Below are 20,698 nucleotides of genomic sequence, written 5' to 3'. Positions count from 1 at the left end.
CAGATCTACCTCCGCGTTACGACGGCACCGCCGACCCGGCGGAGTTCCTCCAGCTCTACGATCTCAACATCGAGGCGGCGAATGGCACCGAGCAGGTCATGGCGAATTGGTTCCCCATGGCCCTCAAGGACGGTGCATGCTCCTGGCTCCTGAACCTTCCTCCAGGATCCATCTCCTCCTGGGAGGAGCTTCGTGAGCGCTTCATCGCCAACTTCCAAGATACCCGCGACCGAGCTCCGGCGGCCGCAGACCTGCGCCGCGTGAAGCAGTAGCCTGGGGAGACCCTGCAGAAGTATATCCAACGCTTCAACACCGTGCGCCTCAAGATCCCCAGGGTCTCCGACGAGGCCATCATCTCGGCGTTCTCTAACGGAGTCCATGACGTCAGGATGAAGGAGGAGCTTGCCATCCACGAGGACCTATGCACAGCCCTCGAGATGTTCAGTCTCGCGGCGAAGTGCGCCAGGGCAGAGGAAGGCCGCCTCTCCCTCATGGAACTGCCTGAGGTGGAGGCCGACGATAAGAAGACCAAGGCCAAGGAAGCAAAGCGCAAGGGACCAGCCGTGCTGCCCGTGGAGCCAGAAGTGAAGCGCGGCTGCGGCTACAGCAACCCTCCAAGAGATAACCGTCCATACTGCGTCTTCCATGATGTCCATAGCCATAACACTAACGACTGCCAAGAGCTCAGGGCGATGCGCGGCGGGCGCGTCGGGCAGTGCCCTGAGCGCGACAACCGTGGCTACGACCACGAAGGAGGTCGTGGCGGAGGACGCTGGGACGGCAGGAACTCGCGCCAAGGATGGCGTGATCAGCCTCGTGAAGACCGTTGGCAGGAGCAGCCTCGTGACGCCCCCTAGCGTGACCAGCCTCGTGAGGGTCGCCCTTAGGGCAACACGGGCTTGCCTCCGCTGCCGCCACCGCCAAGAAGGAACGACGACGACCGCCAGGGAGACGAAGCGGGGGGCTTCTAGGAGCCGCGCGGGGTCGCGTGCATCCTGGGAGGAGCCCACGCTCCCGCTTCTCACCGCATCTTCAAGCAGTTCGCTCGTGAGGTGAACGCGGCGCTCCCCAGACCCGACGCCGTGCGCAACCTCAGGTGGGCCAAGCAGATTATCTCCTTCGACCCCAAGGACCAACTCAGATGCACCGCCGTGCCGAGCACTCTCTCGATGCTCTGCACCCCGACCATCAGTAATGTCCGCGTGACCAAGACCCAAATCGATGGTGGGGCAGGGCTCAATGTCCTCTCCATCCAGATCTTCGAGACTCTTCAAGTACCCTACGATCAGATGCACCCGACCAAGCCATTTTACGGAGTCACAGATGGCTCCACCCTCCCGATGGGGCAGGTCCGTCTCCCTGTCACCTTCGGCGACCGCGACAACTATCACACCGAGCTCATTGACTTCGACGTCGCCAACATCGACCTCCCGTACAACGCCATCCTAGGGTACCCGGCCCTCTCTAAGTTTATGGCGGCGACCCATCATGGCTACAACGTCCTCAAGATGCCTGGAAGCGGCGGAGTCATCACGATCACCTGCGACGAGAAGGAAGCAGTACATTCTCTGGAGCGCGCCTACCAGACTGCAGCAATCGAGAGCTCCGACAGAGACGGAGCCGTCTTCGCCATGATGACCGCCCCTAAGAAGAAGAAGCAACTGCCCGACTCTCAGGCCTCGGGGGCTCCCGATGGCACCACTTCGAGCTCCGCACCTGCTAACGAGGTGCCCTCCGACCTCGCATAGGGAGGCGCGCCCGACGCCCCTCTCAGGACGGGCTCGGGGGCTCCCCTCAGGGGGACCCTGGACTTGGTCGTGAGGGAGGTGCCCGGGCACCACCCGCGGGCGCGCCCCGCCGTGCGTTGTCATGAGCCCAGCGTGAGCCTCATAACGCTGGGGGCTGAGGACGCTATCGACCAAGCTACCAAGGAACCTTACCCACCTACTCAAAACTCAAGCAACCAGTTTCGCTCTGCATCGATATCCCGAGCCTCAACAGGGCTGCCGCCCAGGGCCTCTTCCTACCGATGGCGGTCGGCTGGAGGAGGGCCTTCCCCTCTGGCCTCCGCAACGCGGCCGCCACATACCAGCACTTCGTACAACAGGCCGCGGGGGCCCAGGAGGCTCAGCGGCAGGCGGTCCTGACAGAGCAGGACCAGGATCCCCGCGACCGCTGAGGGCCTCCGGAGCCCCTGGGCCTTGGGAGCTTGGCTCTCCTCAGGAGCAACCTGCAAGGCTCGCGTCTCCAGCTACCCCAACTCCTCTTCAGCGGCAAGTACCAGGTGATGTCTCAGGTATTTCGTCGAGGGCACCCCTCGGGCTGCATCATCCTCGAGCTGCTGGGGGCTTACCCCCCACAGCTGTCTCTTTTTGCGCATGAATCAAAACTGGTTCCTTCCTTCTACATTATCTATATGGTTGGCACCCTCACCGCCACTAAGGTCATGAGCCCTTGTGAGCCCTTCATGACCACCCCATGATTAAGGACTGGCACGACATCTGTGCTCAGGTCCGTCCCTGCAGCGTCGCTAAACCCAAGGGCTGAGCTCTGTCTCGCGAGCCATTCCCGTGACGTCACCTCCCGTGGTCCTTGGTGCCTTGTTCTTGCATGGGCTAATCGTTGGTGGGTAAGTAGGGGCCCGTGGCAGGTGCCTCGCTCCCGCGGGAACCGCGTGCCGGTTGTTTATCTTTTGGACTATAGCATGAGAAGACTGGGCACGGCGTCTGTGCGCGGGTCCGTCCCTGTAGCATTGATAAATCCAGTGGCTGAGCTCTGTCTTACGGGCCGGTCCCGCTAACGTCACCTCCTGGGGTCGTTGGTGCTGCGGCCTTCTCATGCAATGCCCTCTGGAGATGCATTCGGTGCAGGTCTAGGCAACCCATGTCTTTTCACGTTTTGCAGAAGAAGACTTAGGCGCAACCCGCCTCAGGCGCACCCCGCCTGAGGGTAGGGTCTCGTGAGTGATGCGTAAGCTCGCGAGAACTTCCTCAGAGTCGTTCAGCTCGGCCTGAGGAGGGCCCATATACACCCTGGCTGTCCCGCCGTGCAAGCCACGTGCCCGAACGGGCTCTACACGCCCGGGAGTCTCTCCCGGTGGGAGGCTCCCCTCCCACGATCCAGTGGAAGTGCTTAGCTCCGCGCTGGCAAGACCGAGGAGCGGTTGTGCCCACGAACCAGTGGAAGCACCAAGCTCCGCGCTGGCCGATACGACCGAGGAGCGGTTATGCCCACACTCCGCGCAAGTGTGGTAGCTCTATGCTCCGCGCTAGTTATAAACAACTGAGGGCGGCCCCCAGCGGTCGCACCAACCTCAGGGAGCTTTTCAGCTCACGACGCTCACAGCTTCTCCTTGGAAGGGTATCGCGAGGGGGCTAGGCACGGGGGCTATGCTCAGGTCACGCCTGGCAGACGCCACCCTACCAGGTGCCCAGACACCTGGCTTTCTCGCGCCCCCATCCTAGGCGAAGGCTCGTGAGCAAGGTATGGTGCTCGTTCTCCCTCATGAGAGCCGTTCGTACGTCAAGGGGGACCCCTGGGCATCGCGACCCAGGGGCCTCACTAGTCACGTAGCCCCTCACTCCTTGGGCCCGGTGCTCAACGGCGGTCGAGGTATGCGCGGGGCTGGGCCCTGCCGACGCAGAACGCAAACGGGTCGCTTGAGCGTTAAGGGGGACCCCTGGGCATCGCGACCCAGGGGCCTCACTAGTCACGTAGCCCCTCATTCCTTGAGCCTGCCCTGGTGACCCGGAGGGCTCAATGGCGATCGAGGTATGCGCGGGGCTGGGCCCTGCCGACGCAGAGCACTTAAGCAAACATGAATGGAAGCAAGCACGGAAATCACAGAATTCAAAGCCTAGCTATTACAATAAAGCTCAAGTTCATCAAATTCAAACAAGTCTCACGCCTCCTCGAGGCACTCGCATTCTCCTCAGCAGGAACAGGTCAGGCATCGCCGGACGCGCCGGCATCAGCTTCCGCCTCTTCAGACGCATCAGCAGCAGCCGGAAGGAACGCCTCCACCAGCTCTTTGACCTTCTCCGCCACACACTTAGCAGCCGCGCCCTCCAGGCTCATAGCCAGCGGCTAGGATAGCATGGCCAGGTCGAAGCTGGGGTCACGAAGGAAGAAATGGCCGCACACCTACGCCAAGGCAGAGGTAAGAAGCGACCGGCCCTCAGTATCAGCTAACTGACCGATTGTAGATGCCACATCGCCCAGGGCCTTCACGAGTGCAGCTAGGAGCCTGGTGGCGCCATCCTTCGGGGTGGCGAGCGGCTCTTCGAACCCCTCCCCGTAGGCGATCCGCAGCAGCCTGCGGGCCTCGAGCTCGAAGGCGGCGAGGGCCTCACGGCCCACCATCGCCGTCTTCTCCGAGGCTGCGAGGGCGTCCTCCCTGGACTTCAGCTCGTCCTCGCGCTTGGCTTGGGACGCCTTGGCTTCCTCGGCCTCTGTCTTCAGCTTCTCCAGGCTCACGCGGTCGGCGAGCTGCTCCTCCTGCAACCGCGATGTCTCGGCCTTCTCGCCCTGGAGCTCCTTCTCCAACCTCTCAAGCTCCAGGGCGTGCTTCACGCTCTCCTCATGAAGGGCCTTCAGCTCATCCTCCGCCTCTTGACGACACTTCTCGGAGGACGCTGCCTGGGCTTCCGCGGTCTCCCGCGCCCGTGCAGCCGAGGCAGCCTCCTCCCGACCCTCGGCGACGGCCGCCGAAGCCTGACTCCAGGTGGCCTGCATGGACTCCTCCGCTTGCGGCCACCCCGAGAGTAGGCCCAAGTGGGCGTCCACCGCATGGTCATCACCGTACCGAAAGACAGCGCGGAGCTGGTTCAACGCAGCGAAGGCCGCCTCCAAGGCCTCGGGACCAAACCTCACCTGCTGACGAGGGGACGCCACCATGATCGCCCACTCGGCTGAGGGCTTGGGGGCTCTTACCGGATTCTGGTCCGTTCACCTCCTGGCCTTGACCACGGCATCACGACCTGGCATACCAGCGACGGCCGAAGCCTGCTTAGAAACTGGGTCTCGCAGGTGTGAGGAACTAAGCTACTACAGGGACGGAAGAGATGGAAGGTCTTGCTTTAACAAAAGATCTCATGAGGAACCCGGGTTTATGACGCTCGTTCGGCAGCAAACAAAGGTTGCAAACATTTACACACCCTCGGGGGGCCGTTCATGGTTGCCTCGCAGGGACCAAGCAAAAGAAAACCACCTCCGGAGGGGTGACGCCTGAGCTCCTTCAGCGGCGACGACAGTTGGAGGACGCCGCATCCCTCCGACAGCGAGGGCGGCGGCTCGTAGCTCTCGTCAGAGCTTGAGGCCGTCGCAGGAGAAGCGGAGCTGCTACTAGGGAAGTCGGGGCGGAGCCAATGGCGAACACTTCGCCCCAGGCCTCGGCGCCTAGGCAGCACCAGAAATGGTCGTTGACATGCCCCTCCTCTTCGCTGCACGCTCGTCGCTGGCCATCCTCCCCGAAGACTTTGAGTGTCAGTGAAGCCAGCCCATCCAGCCTGAAGTGAAGAAAGTGCCTCCCGGCAGGGGCGCATGCGCGGCGCACCACGCCCCAACCCCAGGTCATGTAGACCTGGCCGGAGGAAATCACCTCCACGTCGGCGTACGAATGGGAGAGATGGCATCCGTCATGCCGAAGCTGCATCGTCACTCGTCCGCGGGCCAGAAGCAGCTCCCTCAGGCACGGGGGAGGAGGATCCAAGTGTGCGGGGGAGCTCCCGCCCACACGACGAACTCACAAACGTCATCCTCAGCATGGCGCAGCGGCGAGAGGCGTGGCATCACTCGCCCCGCCGGGTGGTCACCTGCACCGCCCCCGTTGCCGTCGCCCGCACCACGCACGACCGTCGCCGGGGCAGCCGTACGAGGCGGAAGCCCTCGTGGCGCCCGCATACACCACATGCGAGCATCCGCCGGCCTCCGAGGCGCCCTCGGCGAATCGCAGCGCCTGTTCTTCGGCGGGAGCTGCTCGGGCTCCACCACCGAGTCCTTCCCCTTCTCTATGGCGGAAAACCTGCGAATTGGTGCCATCGAAAAAACCCTCGCAGGAGGAAGAGGAACTGGGGTTTTGTCCTGGAACAGTCAAACGAGTGGGGGTGGCGTTTGGTCCCCCATTTATAGATTGAGAAGGCAAATCGCCAGCCATTCGCGCGCGGGCACGTCGGTTCTGTCGCCCGCGCCAAGGAGTTGTCAAGTCACACGGTTACCAAGGCTGCATGGGGAGTGGAGTCGACACGTCCCATCCAACCGCCACGCGCCGGCCTGGCCCATAGTCTTTGTGGCCCACGGCGCTTCGTCCTCGCCTAGGCTTCGCCCAAAAGCCAACTCCGCGTGCGCCTCGGGCCCGGGGACTACTGTCGGCGTACTGGGAACCAGGGTACCCAGACTTCCGCGGCCCACGTCGCGTCCCTGGTACGGCCCGGTAGGGCCCAGCTGATCGACCGTTTGCTCAAGACCCTCGCAAGGGTGCCATCCCTCGCGAGGAGAATGACCAAGACCTCCTCAGGGAGCGGCCTCACCTAGGATGCTCCGGAGGGGCGACCAAGACCTCTCCCTAGAGTGGCCTCGGCTAGGCTGCTTCGAGAAGGCGGAGATCTCAAGGGAAGGGCTGCTTCAGGAGGAGGCAGTGATGCAAGCCATGACAAACCGTGCTAGCGGGCGCCAGCGCGCGCCAGCGGGCGCAGTTTCCATATCGGTGCAAAGGAGACCACACAGGCGCAGGTTCTTGAGGGGCGAGACAAAGGTTTCCCCTTTGGTGCAACAAGACCGAAGACCGCAAGGACGACGGGAAGGATGTCATCGCCGAGCCCACCTCCTGCCCTCTTTGCAGGCGAAGACCACCTTTTGTCAGGATAGGAGCATCCTTGTGTTCCCGCTCAAATGGCCGTTGTGGGATTCCCTTCCCGCCTAAACATTTCGGGGGAAGAGGACCCTGGCCACCTATATAAGTAGCTAGGGTTCCATCATAGAGGGGGATCGGACCATTGAGACTTAGACTAGGAAAGGAGCAAGAACATCCACCTCCTCACCCTTCTTGAGCTCGCCTCCTAAGCTCAGGAAACCACTGCACTTGTTCATACTCGAGCCCTCGCGAGGCCAATCCACTAAAGCGGGACGTAGGGTTTTACACCTCAAGGTGGCCTGAACCTAGGTAAACTCTTGTGTGCTCTACTAGTTTGCTTGCTTGCATTCCATTCCCACCACCAGGAGAAGAGTGTGGCGCTAGGTAGACGTGTAGTGGGAGAGATCTTGGTCACGCCCCTGTGTTCGAATCTTAAGGGTTTTGCGGAGCCCGAAATCTGACAGGCCCATCTGGCCCAGGGTCCCGAGCACACACCTCACATCTCTGTCCTCAATCCTCACCTCATGATTCACATGAAAACCCTACCTAGCCGCCAGCCGCTTCACTCAACTCCTCTTCTCTGTTCTCTCCTACGGCGAACCCTAGCACCTAGCCGCCGCTCGTCGATTCACTCAACTCTTTTCTCTCCCACGACGAACCGTAGTCCCTAGTAGCCACCTGCCGCTAACCGCTGTGGCCCGATGCCCGTGAGCCGTGAGGCCATGACGAGTGACAGCCGCCGCACTGGGGCTAGCAGCACACCCCTGAGCGATGGAGACCGGCGCCCTGAGCAGCGGGATGAGCCGGCGACAACCAGTTGACCACCATCGAAGTCGCGAAGCGCCGTGCCCTATGCATCGCGCCGCTAGCCCCGACCCTCCCATGTCACCCTATTGCTTGCGACATGTTCATCTGCCGGTGTTGGTCCACCTTTGAGCTCCGCCCATCTCATGCTATGATCATCTGGCCCCACCTCGCACCGGCATCGCATCACCTCCGGCGGTGCTCAAGGTGTGTTTTATTTCCTCCTCTTCCTTTTTATATATCTCTGTTCATCTCAGATTTGAATGATTTTGGTTTGTAAGTTGCTACTCTGTAGATAGTGGATATACATTTGAGATCTGAATGATTGTAGTGTGTAAGATGTGCATGACTGATTGTAGTGATTTTATTTTAGATGGATGAATCTTTGTATATGTAGTGACAAACTATATCCGTTCAAATGTGAAAAATTGTTTATAATATGATGCTGAATTTTTCTTGGTTGCACCTCGCAGGAGTCATGGGAGGGTTCAGAGTTTGTGATGTTCAAACTCATGAAGATGCAGTGGCTTGCTTGTAGCCTTGTAGGTGCTGCTGATGGAACAAACATAGTTTCTTTTGGTTTACTGTGTGTGTCAAATGTAAACATGTATTGGTACTCGAAGTAACATGAATCTGTGTTTTAGCAATTAATTTGGTCTGTTTGGTCGGACCGAAGACCGAATAGTAAAGACCGAAGACCGAATAGGGAAGAACCGAAAAGACCGAAATTATTTTGGTCTTTAATTCTGGAAGACCGAATTCTTGGAAGACCGAAAAGACCGAACCGAACAAACCGAAAAGACCAAACGCCCGGGCATAGACGTAATGGAGATTTCTTAGGTGGAATTTATGCAACCTGCATAGCTAATTTTCTTGGTATAGATATATGCGAAGATGATATTGAATTACCACCTGCTTATCTAGATTTAATGCTATGGTTCACCACCAGTTTGTTGAGAGGAATGAATCACCTCTCCAGTACCGACTAATCTTTGACAAACACCGTGTTGTCCGTATTACTCTCCCTGCTCCTGCTTTCTTTGATTATCAGGCAAGAGGAGGATATACTATTACCAGAGAGGAGGCAGATGAGTACGAGAGGAGAGAGGAGGCCGCTCGTCGCCACGCTGCAGCTTAGCAGGCGATAGCTGCTGCAACGCAGTACGACCCCAACTATTATTATGGATATCCGCCAGGCTAGCCGTGGCCATAGACCAACTTAGGCCAAGACCCTAAGCTTGGGGGAGTACGTATTTCCCACCGACATTACATTTATGTTCACACACTCATTGCTAGATGTCGGTGCTCATACTTTTTCATTGTATCATCCTTGCTAGTGTATTTTCCTTTTTTATGTTTTCTTCTTGTGTGTTTAATAAACCTTAAGAAAAACCAAAAAAAATTAGTTGTAGCTTTTAATTAATTTACCTTCCATGCTAATAGTAGTAATTAAAAAGAAAACCCAAAAATATTTATTGTTCTTCTTTTGCTTGTTGGGAGCTTTCCCGTGTAAATAGTTTTATTTCTTTTCTTTTCTTTGGGGGTTGATAGGAGAAGACCATAATTAAATTGTTGAAGTGGCTCTTATATGCATTATTGTTGATCTGACAAAAGAGCCCATATTGCCTTGTCTTCTCTGTTTATTGAATGCTTGCATATTCCAGCTTAGTCCAATGCACGTGCACTATTATTATTATTCACACTATTCAGTTGTGCAAGTGAAGGGCAATTATGATGATATATGATGGACTGGCTGAGATGAGAAAAGCAGGTATGAACTCGACCTCTTTTGTTTTTTGTAAATATGATTAGTTCATCGTTCCTGATTCAGCCTATTATGAATAAACATGTTTGCAATGACAACTAGAGATCATTGTTTCTTGTGCCATGCTTGATTAGCTATGAGTTATAATGGTTTACCTTGCGCGCTAACATGCTATTAAAAGGGTTATGATGTGGTATGATAGGGTGGTATCCTCCTCTGAATGATTTAAGTGACTTGACTTGGCACATGTTCACGCATGTAGTTGAAACAAAATCAACATAGCCATCACGATATTTATGTTCATGGTGGATTATATCCTACTCATGCTTGCATTTGGTGTCGATTAATTTTAATGCATGTTAATGACTGTTGTCGCTCTCTAGCTGGCCGCTTCCCAGTCTTTTGCTAGCCTTCACCTGTACTAAGCAGGAATACTGCTTGTGCATCCAAATCCCTTAAACCCCAAAGTTACTCCACATGAGTCCACTATACCTACCTATATACGGTATCTACCTGCCGTTCCAAGTAAATTTGTATGTGCCAAACTCTAAACCTTCAAATAAATATCCTGTTATGTATGCTCGAATAGCTCATGTATCAACTAGGGCTATCTGTATCTTCCATGTTAGGCGGGATATTCTCAAGAGGAGTGGACTTCGCTCCTCACTCACGAGATAAATGGCTGGTCACCGGGATGCCTAGTCCCATGCTTTATGCAAACTAAATCAAAATAATTGCAAACAAACCTCCCCCTGGGACTCTAGTTAGTTGGAGGCACTCGTTGTTTCGAGCAAGCCATGGATTGATGCTTGTTGGTGGAAGGAGGAGTATAAACTTTACCATTCTGTTTGGGAACCGCCTATAATGTGTGTAACATGGAAGATATCGCCATCTCTTGGTTGTTATATTGACAATGAAAGTATACCGCTCAAAATATTATTCACCTCTGTTTCAAAACCGAGCTCTGGCACCTCTACAAATCCCTGCTTCCCTCTGCGAAGGGCCTATCTATTTATTTTTATGTTGAGTCATCATCCTCTTATTTAAAAGCACTAGTTGGAGAGCACCACTGTCATTTGCATTCATTATTGTTAGTTTACATTGAGTATGACTTGACTGGATCTCTTTTACCATGAATTACAATATCTAGTCAGTCCTTAGTCTTTAAAGGTGCTCTGCATTTATGTTTTGCGGTCTCAGAAAGGGCTAGCGAGATACCACCTTGTTATATCATATTATGATTGTTTTGAGAAAGTGTTGTCATCCGAGTTTTATTATTATGGCTCGCTAGTTGATTATGCTATTGATATGAGTGAACTTGAGACCTATGCATTATTGCAAATGTGGTTAGTTATAATCTTTGCTGAAAACTTGAATGCTGGCTTTACATATTTACAACAACAAGAGCAAACAGAGTTTGTAAAAGTTTTTCTTTATCACTTTCAGTTTTTCAACTGAATTTCTTGAGGACAAGCAAAGGTTTAAGCTTGGGGAGTTGATACGTCTCCAACGTATATACTTTTCCAAAAACTTTTGCCCTTGTTTTGGACTCTAACTTGCATGATTTGAATGGAACTAACCCGGACTGACGCTGTTTTCAGCAGAATTACCATGGTGTTATTTATGTGCAAGAGCAAACGTTCTCGGAATGACCTGAAACTTCACGGAGCGACTTTTCAGAAAATAAGAAAAATACCTGCAAAAGATGGAGGCCAGGGGCCCCACCACCTTTGCACAAGGATGGGGGCGCGCCTGCCCCCTAGGGCACGCCCCCTACCTCGTGGGCCCCCTGTTGCCTCTCCGACTCCAACTCCACCTCCATATATTGAGTTTCGATGAGAAAAAAATCAGAGAGAAGAAATCATTGCGTTTTACAATACGGAGCTGCCGCCAAGCCCTAAAACCTCTCGGGAGGGCTGATCTGGAGTCCGTTCGGGGCTCCGGAGAGGGGAATCCGTCGCCATCATCATCATCAACCATCCTCCATCACCAATTTCATGATGCTCACCGCCGTGCGTGAGTAATTACATCGTAGGCTTGTTGGATGGTGATGGGTTGGATGGGATCTATCATGTAATCGAGTTAGTTTTGTTAGGGTTTGATCCCTAGTATCCACTATGTTCTGAGATTGATGTTGCTATGACTTTGCTATGCTTAATGCTTGTCACTAGGGCCCGAGTGCCATGATTTCAGATCTGAACCTATTATTTTTTCATCAATATATGAGTGTTCTTGATCCTATCTTGCAAGTCTATAGTCACCTATTATGTGTTATGATCCGTTAACCCCCAAGTGACAATAATCGGGATACTTACCGGTGATGACCGTAGTTTGAGGAGTTCATGTATTCACTATGTGTTAATGCTTTGTTCCGGTTCTCTATTAAAAGGAGGCCTTAATATCCCTCAGTTTCCGTAAGGACCCCGCTGCCACGGGAGGGTAGGACAAAAGATGTCATGCAAGTTCTTTTCCATAAGCACGTATGACTATATTCGGAATACATGCCTACATTATATCAACGAACTGGAACTAGTTCTGTGTCACCCTAGGTTATGACTGTTACATGATGAACCGCATCCGGCATAATTCTCCATCAATGATCCATTGCCTACGAGCTTTCCATATATTGTTCTTCGCTTATTTACTTTTCCGTTGCTATTGTATCATCACTACAAAATACCAAATACATTACTTTTACTACCGTTATCTTTTGCTACCGTTACCACTACTATCGTATTACTTTGCTACTAAACACTGTACTGCAGATATTAAGTTTCCAGGTGTAGTTGAATTGACAACTCAGCTGCTAATACTTGAGAATATTCTTTGGCTCCCCTTGTGTCGAATCAGTAAATTTGGGTTGAATACTCTACCCTCCAAAACTGTTGCGATCCCCTATACTTGTGGGTTATCAGCACACAGTCATTGGACGTCTGGGAGTCACCGGTCCTCCGGAGGCTCGTGAGGGTCCGGACGTCCGGTGCCCGTTGGACATCCATAGATTCGGCTCGGGTGGGCTTTGGTCGGATGTCCGGTCGGGGTCGAACGTTCGGGGCGTCGGTCGTCCGTAGTGCTTCAGAAGTCCGTAGTTTCTGCTCGGGTGTGGAAGTGTCGGTCGTCCGGAGAGGGTCGGACGTCCGGAGCCTGGAGGTCGTCGGACGTCCAGGGTTCGTCGGTCGTCCGGAGCCTGGGAACTTCGAGCAGTTCTTCTTCTTGTCCAATGAACTTGCCGTCCTCACCGTCTTGTCCGTTGAGTGTAGTTGGTCTGTGGCTTTCCTCCAAGCACCTGATCACACATAGGGTTTCCACTTGAGGTAGTAGCCAATTCTCATGCATAGGTGGTAGTTCAGAGAGGAGTGAGTTCACCTTATCTCCGATAGCCTTCGCTCGGGCTCTTGTCATTGGTCCAAGTGGTGTCGTAGGAGACGTAGGTAGGTCCATGGGGATGACCTTGGGATGCTCCGCATCACTCTATGATAAAAGTCTTATGTTTAATTTTGTTGCTGTTATAATAATCAACATGATGCTTCTATGCCCGTATTTTGTTTTTATCGACACCTCTCTCTCAAAGCATGTGGACATGTTTTTCGATTTCGGTTTTCGCTTGAGGACAAGCGAGGCCTAAGCTTGGAGGAGTTGATACGTCCATTTCGCATCATGTTTCCTTACTGTTATTTATAATGTTTTTAATCCATAACAATGCTTTTTGGAGTAATTCTAATGCCTTTTCTCTCATAACATGCATGCTATACACAAAGAGGGAGAATTCCGACAGCTGGAAATCTGGACCTAGAAGTATTAAGAATAACTCCAAAGTACCAGAGGGGCCTACCAGGTGGGCACAACCCACCTGGGCGCGCCAAGGAGCTCAAGCGCGCCCTGGTGGGTTGTTCTCACCCAGGCCCACCTCTGGTGCCCATCTTCTGGTATATAAGTCATTTTGACCTAGAAAAAATAAGGAGATGACTTTCCGGATGGAGCGCCGCCGCCTCGAGGTGGTATTTGGGCAGGAGCACTTTTGCCCTCCGGCAGAGTGATTGTGTCGGGGGAACTTCCCTCCCGGAGGGGGAAGTCATCGTCATCATCATCACCAACAAACTCTCCCATCTTGGGGAGGGCAATCTCCATCAACATATTCAACAACACCATCTCCTCTCAAACCCTAGTTCATCTCTTGTGTTCAATCTTGTTACTGTAACTATAGATTGGTTCTTGTGGGTGACTAGTAGTGTTGATTACATCTTGTAGTTGATTACTATATGGTTTATTTGGTGGAAGATTATATGTTCAGATCCAATATGCTATTTAATACCCCTATGATCATGAGCATGTTTATCATTTGTGAGTAGTTACTTTTGTTCTTGAGGTCACGGGAGAAATCATGTTGCAAGTAATCATGCGAACTTGATAGGTGTTCGATATTTTGATAGTATGTATGTTGTGATTCCCTTAGTGGTGTCATGTGAACGTCGACTACATGACACTTCACCATATTTGGGCCTAAGGGAATGCATTGTGGAGTAGCAATTAGATGATGGGTTGCGAGAGTGACAAAAGCTTAAACTCCAGTTTATGCACTATTCCGTAAGGGACCGATTGGACCCAAAAGTTTAATGCTATGGTTAGAATTTATTCTTAATACTTTTTGTTGCAGATGCTTGTGGGAGGGTTAATCATAAGTAGGAGGTTTGTTCAAATAAGAACAACACCTAAGTACCGGTCCACCCACATATCAAATTATCAAAGTACCGAATATGAATTAAGCCAACATGATGAAAGTGACTAGAGGAAATTCCCGTGTACCCTCAAGAACGCTTTGCTTATCATAAGAGACCATTTTGGCCTGTCCCTTGTCTCAAAAGGATTGGGCTACCTTGCTGCACTTTTGTTACTACCATCGTTACTTGCTCGTTACAAATTACCTTGCTATCAAACTACTCTGCTACTTACAATTTCAGCACAATGAACGCACAAAAATTCTGGAGTTGTAATAAGTTTAAAAAATGAAATGCCTTTGTAACGGATGTGTTTTCGTTCGAAACCCTGATACTTCGAAAGAGATTGTTCAGTTTGTACACGAAGTGCATCCAGTTTTTGCTGTAACCATCTCAACTTTTTAGCACATGCTATATGGGTGAAATGATGATACCATGCCAAGTTTCAACATTTTCAGAGTTCATTTGTAGTGCCTTTTAATTTTAGGGTCATTTAGCTCAAAATAAATCATTAAATGCATGAAAAATAGCAAATGAAGGCAGAAAGGGTTGAAAGTTGATGACGTGGCTTTGAATGGTGCATAAAGAACGCACAAAATTATAGACTAGTGTAGGTAAGATGGAGCAGAGAAAAAGAGTGACACGTGCACTAGTGGGGGTCGCCGTGAGAAGTCCAGCTTTGAATGGTGCATAATGAACGCACAAAATTATAGACCAGTGTAGGTGACATGGAGCAGAGAAAAAGAGTGACACATGCACTAGTGGGGGTCGCCGTGAGAAGTCCAGCTTTAAGTGGTGCATAATGAACGCACAAAAAGTCTGAAGTTGTAATAAGTTTAAAAAAATTGAAATGCCTTTGTAACAGATGAGTTTTCGTCCGAAACCCTGATACTTCAAAAGAGATTGTCCAGTTTGTACACGAATCGCATCCAGTTTTTGCCGTAACCCTCTCAGCTTTTTAGCACATGCTATGTGGGTGAAATGATGATACCATGCCAAGTTTCAACTTTTCCAGAGTTCATTGGTAGTGCTTTTCAATTTCAGGGTCATTTAGATCAAAACAAATCATTAAATGCATGAAAAATAGCAAATGAAGGCAGAAATGGTTGAAAGTTGATGACGTGGCTTTGAATGATGCATAATAAACGCAGTAAATTATAGACCAGTGTAGGTGAGATAGAGCAGAGAAAAATAGTGACACATGCACTAGTGGGGGTCGCCGTGAGAAGTCCAACTTTGAATGGTGCATACTGAGCGCACAAAAAGTCTGGAGTTGTAATAAGTTTTAAAAAATAAAATGCCTTTGTAACAGATGAGTTTTCGTTTGATACCCTGATATTTCGAAAGAGATTGTCCAGTTTGTACACGAAGTGCATCCAATTTTTGCAGTAACCCTCTCAACATTTTAGCACATGCTATGGAGTCGTAATAAGTTAAACAAATAAAGGAGAGGCGCAATGCTCACCTGCACACTGTTTAGCTTCAGCCTTTGAGAAAGGACACACAGCTCCGTGCAGTCTACCATTTCCTCAAGGCCTGAAGTTAAGCAACGTGCAGGTGAGCATTGCGCCTCTCCTTTATCGTCGTTCCTCGTCTTTGCACTCAGGGCTTATAAACCGTTGCGAGTCCCTCTCGCTTGGTGAGGTGGGACTAAAAAACCGCTACAAAATGAATCAACTAAGAAATTCTAGTACTGATTTGTGACATGAACCGGTACTAAAGGTTCTGGTGGAGCCCCGGCCTGATAACAGCCTGCCACCACCTCTTTAGACCGGTTCGTGGCATGAACCGGTACTAAAAGTTCGCCACGAATCGGTACTAATGAGCACCGCCCGCCTAACTGTTGGAACCGGCACTGATGGTCACATTAGTGCTGGTTCAGTTAAAAACCGAGACTAATGTGCTTCACATTAGGATCTTTTTCTACTAGTGGACGGACGCATCAGGCCGTGCCCAGACCTCCCCATATTCGCCTTAGATATGGGTTGGGTTTAAGGAGGTGTCGAACAACTTAGCAATGTAAGTTTGAGAGGATCGGTTGAGCACTGGTTGTGGAAGGGTGAGCGAAGAGGATATTGTACACGTCATGTGGTTATGGCCGGGCACTGAAGCAACAGGTGCACAAGGCAGGGCCATTAGCTTAGGTATAGGAAGGGAGGGTAGGGCACTCAATGCGGCCAATCAGCCCAACATGTGAGGGGCTCCAATTTGGGTCAGGGAACAACCGACAGCTCCAGCACGTTATTGGCCTCATCCTGCAGCGCTAGCTAGCTCTCTCTTTTCCCACCTGCACACTGCATGCGCAGCCCGGCCGCGTTGTGGCTAATTATGCGGCCATGCCCATGCATCATCCCGCCCATCCAAGGACTGGGACTGAACATATGTTTGCAGTTAAACCCATCATCATATCCCGCTCGATCCATCGCCAAATCCCCCATCAATGGCCACACATGAATTATGGATGAATAGTTAGCCAGCTACTAGCTGTCTAGCTGCATGCATCGATCTACCAGTCAGTTTTGTCAGTAAGTTAATTCGCTTGCTTACTTTTCAACGGAGACTGTAGCTACTTGGTGCGAGCGTGATGTACTGACGTCGAAACTCAAAACAATACAGTCCCCACGCGCGCTTTTCGTCTTGTCCTAGTCCACCGCACGCACGCACGCGGTCAAAGCGCGCGCGCGCGCAACTTGCACTGCGCACGTACGTGCCGGGCTGTCGACGGTATATCTGCGCTGCTAGATCTCACGAGGGCGCTGGTCCGTCCGTGTACCGTGCATGTGGGCTGTGGCGCGTGGACGTACCGTGCATGTGGCGCGTAGCCGGAGCAGCCGATCGAGCAGGGGTGGGTCGTCTACTCGCGTACGTACGTACACACCCGTAGGCAGCGGCAATTCAACCCGGGCCCGTGGCGGGGCGACAATAAGGGCAACCCTGGCGCGCAGCGAGGACCACCCCCACGAGCAGCTTTACATATGGGGTAAGTCGCAGGGCAGCCGCAGCAGCCCGCGCGTGGGCCTGTCGCCCGATCCCGCTCCCGTCCCGTGCGCGCGCACGGACCGCCTGCATCCCCGCGCGCGCGCGTCCATCACTCGCACGTACACGGCTCCTTCTCCGGGCCGCGAGACCGTCGACCGGGCGAGCTCCTGCTCCCCGCGCGCGCCGTAATGCAAGGACGATGAGTACGTGCGTGCGGGAATCGTCGGTGGCGATGGCCGGGTTAATCCGCTGGCGCTGTAGCTTTGGCAATTATTTCATGGGCGTACGTAGTACTGCGTTGCCCCGGCTCGCTCGGTGCGCGCTACTGTTGGGCGCCACTGTTGCACCGCGCCTCCTTCCGTTTTTTGGCACGCTTCGCTGGTGGTGCTACAGTGGGGCGGTACCGGCCGCGCTCATATGCATTCAAACCAAAGGGGCCTTTTTACTAGGTATATAGATGCCGGCACAGTTCGAACCGAACAAAGAGATTACACCACCCTAGCTACATTCTAGCCAGCCCTTGACATCGAAACGTCGACGGTGATGGTGTAGTGGTTTTCCTAGACAAAGCTAGCGCGGAGCCCTCACGGAGAGGACAGCCTACGTTTAACGTGTGAACTGTAAGGACCTTTAGAAAAATATTAATGCATGTTATAAAAAAAATACAAATCCGGTGATATAATTTTTTGTGACATGTATTAATATTTTTTAGTTGTATCTCTAATAATCAAAATTTGACATAAAATATAAAGAAGACTAAAAAACCAGGACGAAGATAGTACATACGTAATATGCTTTACGGTTGGACGAGAGAAGAGTACAAAGTGCTGGGCAATGGCATTGGCATGGCAGCCATGCATATTTGTTAATGCCACTGTAGCTTCTCCAGTGGAGTTCGGACAATGAAGGGGCCGACTATCTATTAGTTGCCAGAAGAAAAAAAAACAGTTCAATCAATCACTTTCCCCTCCTTCCTCTGATCTCCATCCAACGGTACAGATGCCTTCTTCTTCCTTCAAGAAGTGCCACCCTCCGATTCTGGCCTGACCACTTGCCGTCGACACCTGTGGACGGCATCAATCTGCGCCACCGCACCCACCAACCCGACAGATTCGCCGCCGCCGCCACGACCTTCCCTCTAAATCCTACTGTACTCGACGTCGGCGACCATCCTGCACCCCCACACCGCGGCACCCGAATAAGTCAAGCCTCCGCCGCCTTCCGACCTTCCCTCTAAACCCCATCGTACTCCACATCAGCTACCACCCTGCACCCGAACCAATCAAGGCTTCGCCTTGCCTCTATGGCCTATCACGTCGTCATTGGTTCCGTCTCGTTGGCACCTTCCTCCTAGCTGAGTATGGATGTTGAAGTTAGTTGGAGTGTGGGGTGAGTGTGTGATAGATGGAACTCCTATTTACAACATTTCTTCTTGCGCTTCCAACTTGAAGAGGAAGAAGCATCTCTCTTTGCATCTTCAATAGATAGGAAAAAGGATCTTGACCTAAAGCCTTCGACCAAAGAAAGGGAGACTTGGTGAAGTCAGAGGTGGTTTTCCTTCCATAGATTCATGAAAGGACCTTTTGACACTAAGGTTTCAAATTGATCGACAAATGAATGACGAGTTGTTTAAGTTCCTGCTGAATCCACTATTATCGAGCCCTAGTCTGGACGTCGCGACCCCTTTCTCGGGCCTAGCTAGGTTCAGTGTGTGGGGAGGAATCAACTGGCGTGCCAAAAAAATTGCTGCTCCGTGCTTATTGCTCCCTCTTAGTTTAAAAAACGTTATTATATTATAAGACGGAGGGAGTAGCAAGCATGCAGAATTAATGGCGGCCATGTTTTGCATAATTTCTCTTCTCTCCAAGAATTTGTATTAAACCCTAATTGGCAAGATCCGGAGGATACAAATTAAAAAGAGAGAAAAAGAAAGTTCTTTAGATCGTTTGGCGATCCACCTATCTCGCTGCTTGCAGAGACTTTATAGCAAATAATTTGCCCTGATGCAATGAAATGCAAGTTGCAATCGTATGAACCGTGCAAGAATTTGGAGAAGGAACAAAGCCATAACAAGCGATCGAGTCAAGAACAGAAACAAACCAAAGAAGAACAAATCCAAAGACGAAAATTGGTAAGCCAAAGCTGTCGAACGGACCAGCGGTCACGAAGTCCTACGAGTCGCTGCCGCTCATGCTCTCGTTCGGCTCGCCACCCCCGTGCTGCAGATGCTGATGCTGATTCTGATGTTGATGGTGAGTAGTCCCTTCAGCTGCTCCATTGTGCCCCGCCACGGTGACCTCCGACGCCGCTGCATGCTGCCCACGGTACGCGTTGAGCGCGGCGAGGATCCCCATGTGCCCCTCGCCCGCTGCTGCTGATCCGCCGCCGCCGGCCTGGCCGAGTCCCAGCTGCTGCGCGTGCACTGCCATCGGCGCGGGGATGTTCATGAAATGTAGCCCGCTCGGCACGCCGCGGTACACGGTCGCCGAGCCGCCGCCGCCGCCGCTCCCGGGTTGCGGGAACGTCCAGATCGACTCGCCGCCACCGGCAGGCGCCGCTCCGGCGGCCTGGGCGTTGCTCGTCGGCACCATCCACACAGTGCCCGGCATTTGGCTCTGCGTGTACCCGGCCATCTGTTGCTGGTACTGTTGCTGCTGTTGCTGTTGGTGGTGATGATGTTGTTGCTGCTGCTACTGCATTTCTTGCTCCCAACGCCGCTTCCTGGACAGTTCCGTGTTGGCCGCAGCCGTCGCCGACGACGGCGAAACGTCGAGGCCGACGCTTCCGGAGTGGAAGCTCAGCAGCAGCGGGGACGACGACGAGGTGGTGGTGGAGGCCGGGCTCTCGAGGCCACCGCCGAACCCGAGACCGACGAAGCGGTCCCACGCGTCCGCCCGTGGGCCACCTCCAAAGCGAGACCCCGGCAGGCCGGCGGCGCGGAGGTGGGCGGGTATGGTGGAGAGCATGGAGCCGGAGGAGCGGAGGGAGATGTTGAGAGATGTGAAGTTGGCCGGGATGGTGCCTGTGCCGGTGGCCGCGATCACAGCGGGCTCCGCCTGCTGCAGGAGCCACTCGATGGTCTCGCCGTCCGTCTTGTGCCCCAGTTCCCGCGTCAGCTGGAACACCCGCGCCGCGCAGATCGCCGGCATCCGGATGCGGCGGCCGCGCCCGTCCACCTTCGTATGCCGGTCCTTGCTCGTGGTCCGCTTAGGCGGTGCCGCCTTCCGCACCTGCAGCTCCCCCGTCGCCGACCCATTCGTCCCGAGCCCAGCATCCGGGGAGATGGAGCACGGATGCTCCTCCTTCTTCTCGAGGAGCTGCAGGGGGAAGTTGGGGCGGCGACCTCCACCGGCGTCCCCGGTAACGTCCATGGTCTCGATTAGGCCATAGACATATACACACGAGAACACACGGTGCTGTCTTTTGGTTGGGGGAAGTTGAGCGGTGGGTTCGGTGACGTACCGAGCTGTTCTTGTGGGGTTTTGCTCAGCTGGTTAGGTGATGTGGGGACGGCGGTGGTGGCGGCGGCGGCGGCGCTAAGAGTGAGAAAGAGATCGAACAGGAGAGAGAGAGAGGGGGGGGAGC

The 20,698-nt window shown here is 52.9% G+C and overlaps 2 protein-coding genes across 2 annotated transcripts; both read right to left on the bottom strand.

Annotated features, from left to right (window-relative positions):
- Positions 1–18,970: 18,970 nt before the first annotated feature.
- On the bottom strand, positions 18,971–19,746 carry LOC123151967 (transcription factor TCP15). The gene has a single exon (XM_044571585.1). It carries the CDS (start codon positions 19,744–19,746, stop codon positions 19,285–19,287), a length of 462 nt encoding a protein of 153 aa, XP_044427520.1. The 3' UTR covers positions 18,971–19,284.
- Positions 19,140–20,484, bottom strand: LOC123151968 (transcription factor TCP15). The gene has a single exon (XM_044571586.1). It carries the CDS (start codon positions 20,482–20,484, stop codon positions 19,804–19,806), a length of 681 nt encoding a protein of 226 aa, XP_044427521.1. The 3' UTR covers positions 19,140–19,803.
- Between the last annotated feature and the right edge of the window lie 214 nt (positions 20,485–20,698).

Source organism: Triticum aestivum, chromosome 7A (genome assembly GCF_018294505.1).
Source record: "Triticum aestivum cultivar Chinese Spring chromosome 7A, IWGSC CS RefSeq v2.1, whole genome shotgun sequence".
Taxonomy (NCBI): Eukaryota; Viridiplantae; Streptophyta; class Magnoliopsida; order Poales; family Poaceae; genus Triticum; species Triticum aestivum.
Note: the sequence above shows the minus strand (reverse complement) of the source record. Positions and strands in the feature narration are given on the sequence as shown.